Raw genomic sequence first — 7,017 nt, forward strand, 5'->3', positions numbered from 1 at the left:
TTTTTTTTTTTTTTTTTTTGAGACAGGGTCTCAACATGCAGTTCTGGCTGGCCTTAAACTCACTCTGTAGCCCAGACTGCCCTCAAACTCGTGGCTATCCTCCTGCTTCAGCCTCCCAAGTGCTGGGATTACAAGCATGCACCACCATGCCCAGCTTCTTTTTTTTTAGTATTACAAATTTATAAAGTTTATAACAGTTTGCTAGCCTGCTTGCACAAAAAAAATTTATCCTTTTAGGTTTGTTTCATTTGTTTGCTTCTCCTAAAATATTAAATAAGAATCAGAATCAAATAGAGAAAGTGAGTGGTCATAGATGTCCAAGCTTAAAATAATAAGAGGAAGAACATACATTTCAAGGAAATCACAGGGGTCATGTAGGTAGCAGGGGGACCAACCACTTAACACTTTGTTGGTCTCAGTTGGTACTCTGGCTATCTACTCGTTCTTTTTTATTTATTTACTTAACACATATTCATAAACTTAAATTACATTATTTTTTTTTCGGTTTTTTTTTTTTGTTTTTTTTTTTTGTCTCTTCTTTTACCAGGAATCAAACTCACGACCTTGCACTTGCCAGCCAGGCGCTTTGCCACTGAGCTAAATCCCCAGCCCCCTAAATTATATTATTGTGCAATGGAAGACATCCAAGCCCATTTTAAATAAAACACAAACATCATTAGGAGAAGTAGCTGCAGCTTGTTCTCAGTTTCCTGAGATGCTAAAGGAAGCAGCTCTCCCAGCTCCCAAACCTACGTCTTTCTTATTCTTAATAAAATTAAAACAGCTATGCCAACTAGCTGATTGCCATGCTGATCATCCAAGTAAACAAAACTTACTCATTTTTGGTGCCAATTGCCTTTTGCCACTGAAAGAAACCCTTAAACTCAGAGAGAAAGGGTTGTTCCAGGAGGAAGGACAGAACTGCAGTGTTGCTGGAGAAAGGGATGACAGCATGAAAGCTGCAGGAACCAGGGAGGCAAGTAGGTTGGACAAGAACCAAATTAGTGGGAAAAGTGAAGGGAAGTAAGGTGGCGAGGCAGCGAAAGAGGAGGGGCACTGCTTTGTGAGCCCCACATCCGGGACCTAGAAAACACTGACCTTCAAGCCAGCGCCACCTAAAGCCCGCTGCCTGCCCAAGTCAGGAGTCAAAGCCTCTCCAGAAATGTTTGGAGCTAGTGGCAACTCAACCAGTATGATGACCTGCTCCAGATTAGTGCCCTTAAGACTGCATGTTTCACAGATTCCTTGGGATACCATAAATGCTAGAAATTTCAACACAGAACTTTAATGATGCTTAGAAAAGAGGATTAAGGTATAGCATCGCAGAGGCCTCTTTCTCTCAAATGTGGGTACATTTCGGTTTCTGCTCTGCTGCCCTCCAAAAGATTGAGATTCTGTGTGGTCTTAGTATTGAAGGGTAACAGGCTTCCCAAAGCATTTAACACCTTCTGAGTGCCCCCCAAAGCCAGTCATCCTTCTGCTCTCAGTGGCTCCTGACAGATGGAGCTCTCTCGGACTGCCTCTTCTCAGAGCAGGTGATTCTGGGATTCCAACAGCCAGATCATTTACCCCGTGGGTCCTTCCAGGGTAGAAAGGCTGACTTCTCTGCTCAGCCTCCTGGCCCATTCTCTGCCACAGAACTTCTCCAGCATACTCATAGGAGGGCCTTATCTCCCCACCTCGCCCTGCACCCTCAGGTTCTGCTCACTCTCTCACACACATACACATTTGCACACAGGGCTCTGGAGGTCTGTGGGTGGATGTGGGGAGCAGGAGAGAGTTGGAGCACTCACCAAGTGCAGGGTGTCAGCTTTCTGTGTCTGTCTCTGTCGGCTTTTCTGGGCAGCAATGCGATTTTTCTCTCTTCTCTGAACTTTTCTCACATCATCAGATGAGTCCTGGGAAGCAGAGATGAGAATTAGGCAAGTCTACTCCTGTCTTCTGAGCTCAAGCAGACTGTTGTGGCATTTATACCCACCCATCTACCCATCCACCCACCCGCCCACTCACCCACACACCATCCACCCACCTATCCATCCACCCCTTCATCCACCTTCCATATGTCCATTCACCCTTCCGCGTCCTCATCTCTTCACGTGTGTTTCAATCTCCTTATTTACCAAAACCCTGCACCCGGAGGAGCACTCATGTCCAGACCTTGTTATGCATCCTCAGGTGTCTTTATGCCTTTTTTGACCAAAAGCTACAGAAAGAAGAGATCTTGAAGTCTCAATGGTTTTTTTTTTTTCCCCAAATATGGTTAAAGGCAATGAAATGAATTTCCTCATCTCTCCTCTTCTTCAGAACTCTTCTACCCTCACTTTCTCATTTTTAAGCCTAGAAACCCTTGCTGTTCATTTTTGCTCTTTTACTTTTTTTTTTCTGAAAACTTTGTTAAGCACCAGCTATACACCAGCTTCTGTCCAAGTGCTTTCAGGAGTGCTCTTGTCTGATTCTCCAGTTCTGTGAGATGTGTATCATTATTTCCATTTTACATAGGAGGAGACTGAGGCTGTAAGAGTTGGCCACGAGTGCACAGTAATCAGGAAGTGCTGCATCTCCTGGGCACAGTATGAAGCTCTTCCAAGGCCCCCTCACGCTCTGACCTCATTACCTTTACCCGAGGAGGGCCTGCCCCTGCTGCGTCTTTGGACAGAGAGCACCACCTCAGGCCTGCTTTTTCTTTTCTTTCATTGCCTTCATTGCGGTCTGATAGCATGACCTTCTCCACGGCTCTGAGCGCAATGCCCAGTACATATGATATGCCAAGGAGAACACTGTAAGGGAGTTAGCTGCTGTGGTTTGTTGTAGATGGGATTTGGGAGAATAGAGACACATTTGGGTGTCTTCTAACTACACCTGTAGGTGGGCATGTCCTCTGCTTAGCAGGAGATGTTAGTTGCAACTTTCTCTAAATGCTGTAGGTTAGCATAGACATCGGAAAGAATTACTTCTGGAACATTCTGCAGGCCAGAGGCGCACATATCCTTTGGGCAAGGCCCCATGGTTCCCAGTGACCCATACTTCCAAGTCATTGTAGCAGGCGGGTGTTGGTATAACTGGGAAGGAAGTGCTCTTTCTTAAGGGGTACAGGGGACCAGGTTACCATGGAAGCCATGAGTAATTTCCTTCTTAAGAAGAGTACAGTTCAGACTTTTAGGCAGTCTGAGCCACTCTCATACCAGGTTGGGCAGAGGAATGGAAAGTTGTGCCTCTCAAGGTCTCCAGTGGGACTTTGTCCAACCTGCTGTTCATCTGTCAGATGATTTTGATAGACATTGAATCAGATATTAATATACTTTTCTTTTACCTGTAGTATTTTGAAAGCCCCCTGATATCTGTACTAAGGAGAGAATTCAGGTTTTAAACCACAGAGATGGAAAAGAGTTTAATCTATGGATATATTTTGGATGCAAAGGAGGAGGACTTCCTATAGTGAGGAAGGTCAGAAATGTAGTAAAGAGAAAGAAGGTCCCAGCCAGGTATAGGGGTGCCTGCTTATAATCCCAGCTACTTGGGAGGCTGATCCAGGAAGACTGCAAGTTCAAATTCAGAGAGAGAAAGAGAAAGAGGCTCAGAAGGTATGATTCCACAGGGTACCTCAATTTTTTGGAGACCTTCCAGCCGAAAACTTTGGCTTGGAAGTCACCATTTCCCAGTCTGTAGATTAGGAACCTGAGCCTTAGGGAGACTGAGACCGTTTGGAGGGTCACTGGCAGACGTCTCCAAGTCCCCAGGGCCACTTTTTATTTCCTCCTGTCCAGAAGCCACAGGGAAAGAGCTTCGGCTGTACTCCAGCATCGCCCCCACTCCCAGCTGTGCTAGCAACAGAGACAACGCCTGGGCACACCAAGCCTGCATGCTGGCTTCCTCCTCCTCCTGACACTCAACCCTTTCCTCTCTTTTCTCTCGCTGTGGGGCTCTTCCTGGGTAACTACACATCTAGAGCTTGGCTCGCGGGTGCCAGCAGCTCACTGAAAAGCTCCTGCGTCACTTTTTTACAGCCTTGGAGAACAGTACACCTTTTCCACTGAGGTCTTTGATATTCAACCTCCTCTCTGCTTCCTAGAAAGCTTTGTGGTGGGAACTCGGTGGAGGTAATGGGCGCACTTGGGGGATGGAGAGGGAGAAAGGCTTTGGCAGACTGGGGGAGCTGAGGCTGAGGGTCTCTGTGGCGGCACACAGCTGAACTGCAAATGCTGTCCGTGTCTGGGGTCAAACAGGGTGCTTCTGCCACCAGCCACTTCCTCCCTCCATGGCTCCCGGGGCAGGACCAAGACCGCCTGACTCCTTCCCCACCCCCACCCTCTGAGCATCAGAGGTAGAAGAGAGGGACAGGGAGACCCTACCTGCTTGCCAGGGGGAGGAGAGCGACTGAAGCTGGAGTCGCTGCTGTCGGAGTTATGAGGCATGGCTGAAGTCCTTCCGGCGCGCTCTTGTCAGCAGCTGGCCTCCTCTCCTAACTGCCCCAGGTCACCAGCCTTGCACCTTTCACAGGTGCCTCCCCTGCTCGCCCTGGGGCCACCTCTGACCCCTGCGTCCTCCTCACTCTGGGGTACAGAGGGACTGCTCCCCACAGGGACATCTCGCTTGCTTTGGGGCTTGCGCGCGCACTCTCTCTTGTGGTTTCTGGTAATTCATGCTGGAAGTCACATGGGCGGAAACTTCAACAACTTAGAAGGTAGTTTGAGAGAAAATATATCTGGGAAAAGACCCACTGAATTATGTGAAAGAAAAAAAAATACACAAAACCCCAAAAACCTTTTAACAGTTTGAAAGCCAAAGCAGCTCTCTTCAGTGATGAAGATAAAAGAGAAAAACAGCCAGGCAGGGAAAAACCCCAGCCAGAATTAGTCAGTCTGCTGTCAACATGGCAGAGAGGGGAGGAGAACCGGGAAAGAGTTTCCACTGTCACACGACTTGCTTTTTAAACCAAAATAAAGCAATCAGGTTGGGATTTCTTTTTGGTTTTCAACTGAAAGCACCTGCCAGTCTTGAGTTGGGTTAGACTTTCCCCTCCCTTACAGACCAGCCAGCACTGGGAGGTTTTGGGGACAAAGGGGCCCCAGGGCACTATCCTGACTGTCAAACACAAGGGGCTGGGGACATCTAAAAGCCATAGAGATGCTCTAGAATTGACACACTGGATGTTTATTCATCTCCTGTTCCTCTTGGCAGGCTGCTTACACTTCATAGAGAAAGGGTGCCTTCCTCAAGAGAACACTTCAGGAGCCCAAGGCTGGCCCTGAATCTGTGAGTCAAGGTCGCCAAGTCAGAACGCAGAAGGAGACAGAGTGGGAAACAGTGACAGAGGCATCAGACTTGGAATCAGACCCACTATGATTTGAATTCTGGCTCCACCACTTTGTATGTCTCTGATCTTAGGCAACTCCCCAGAGCTCTGGGATCGCCTTTACCTCCGTCTGCGAGTGGGAGATAATCAAGCCTGCCTCTGCCTCTCCCAGCTGTTGTGAGGAATGAACACTAACAGGGATTAGAATGCTCTCAGCAAGCTGTAGGGATGCTAGCAGGACAGTTGTGAACTGCTAGCCTGGTATGAGCACATTTGCAATTTTTCAGTTAGCCAGCCATGTCTCTCACCTGAGCATTTTGGCTTTTTAAAAAGCCTTGCCAGTATGGTGCAAAGCCAAATGCTCCCTTGGCTTAATTTTAGGACTGACAGGATGTCATGGCCCCTGACACACTTTCGTATCTTTTGTTAAATTTCTGCCCTAGGACAGTAGCCTCCTAAGGGTAAATTGACCAAAGCAAACTTCTTTCCCTCATGAAATTCATGATTTATCACATGAGTTAGGCAACAAACAAAGAAGTTAATATGGAATAGATCAGAGCATGACAGGTGCTGTGCCTAAAAGTGAAGTCTGATGAGCAGTGAGGGAGTGCCAGGGACTAGGGGTTGCTATTTGGGTAAGGTGGTCCGGAAGGCCTTGATGACAGTGTGACGTCTGAGCAGACACCTGAAGTGAGGGGAGTGATACGGGTTAGCCAAGGGAAGAACATCCAGCCAGGGCCATCACCAAGCGCCAGAGGTGGGGGGGAACATGGAAGAGCAGCGTGGGAGGAGGGGTCAGTGTTGTGAGATCAGAGAGCAAAGTAAGCACGGTAGAGGAGTCCTGTAAGCCTGGGGGCCATTGGGATTTTAGCATTCATTCTCAAACAGATAGGGAGCTAGTGGAGGGTCTGCCTTCCACATCCACTCTTAATTTTCTACCTCAACTATTACACATTACCCCATAGCACTTACTACATTTTACTAGCTATTTACTTATTTTCTTCCTGGTTCCTTCATTGGGATGTTAACTCTACTTACGAATTTCTCAATGACTCCACCAGATTTTCACTGAGCACCTACCATTTGCCAGACGACGCTCTAAATTAGTGGTGGTGAACCTGGGGCATATGTGTGTGTTTTTCTTTTACAACAAAAGATGTTAATGGATAAGTTGCTTTTTCTCAGCTAAAACCAGTATTCTGGTTTAATTGCAGTGTTGGCAATTTTGACATAAATTTGTGATAAATAAGTGGGTTTTTGTGTTGTAGTTTAGGCACTCATCTCTGAAAGGTTTGCTGTCACTGCTCTAAGTACCACAGTTAGTCAGCAAAAAAAAAAAAAAAATGTGTCCTGTTCTCTCAAGGAGGTGGTGTATCAGCTAGCTTATACTGACCAGCAAACCGAGAAAAATCTTAATGGCTTAAAACAACGATGTTTTCAGCTCATGAGTCTGTGGGTCATCCAGAAGGTTCCATAAGGTTCCAGAAGGGTGGATTAGGCTGATCCCAGCTAGGTTCCCCAGACAGCTGGTAGATTGAGTGGTAGCTGAGTGGGCTGGGGTAGGACTTTTCCTGAGCTTGTTCTCCTTCACATGTTCTCCAATCTGGCTTGGTTTGTTTACATGGCAGGTACAGGATTAAAAGGGTAAGAGCAGAAGCACCCAGAGCTTCTGAGAACACTCTCAGCACCATGTTCTATGTACTACCTTCCACAGGCCAAAGTTA

The 7,017-nt window shown here is 47.1% G+C and overlaps 1 protein-coding gene across 1 annotated transcript in view; it reads right to left on the reverse strand.

Moving 5' to 3' along the window:
- Positions 1-4,767, reverse strand: part of Batf (basic leucine zipper transcription factor, ATF-like) — a 23,739-nt gene extending 18,972 nt beyond the window's left edge. Inside the window, exons 1-2 of the mRNA XM_005409366.2 lie at positions 4,350-4,767; positions 1,794-1,898 (exon numbers count right to left, since the gene is read on the reverse strand). Of these exons, the coding sequence (XP_005409423.1) occupies positions 1,794-1,898; positions 4,350-4,412 (168 nt within the window). The 5' untranslated portion in view covers positions 4,413-4,767. The remainder of the gene's footprint in view (positions 1-1,793; positions 1,899-4,349) is intronic.
- Between the last annotated feature and the right edge of the window lie 2,250 nt (positions 4,768-7,017).

Source organism: Chinchilla lanigera, unplaced genomic scaffold, assembly GCF_000276665.1.
Source record: "Chinchilla lanigera isolate Chin_1 unplaced genomic scaffold, ChiLan1.0 scaffold00122, whole genome shotgun sequence".
Classification (NCBI taxonomy): Eukaryota; Metazoa; Chordata; class Mammalia; order Rodentia; family Chinchillidae; genus Chinchilla; species Chinchilla lanigera.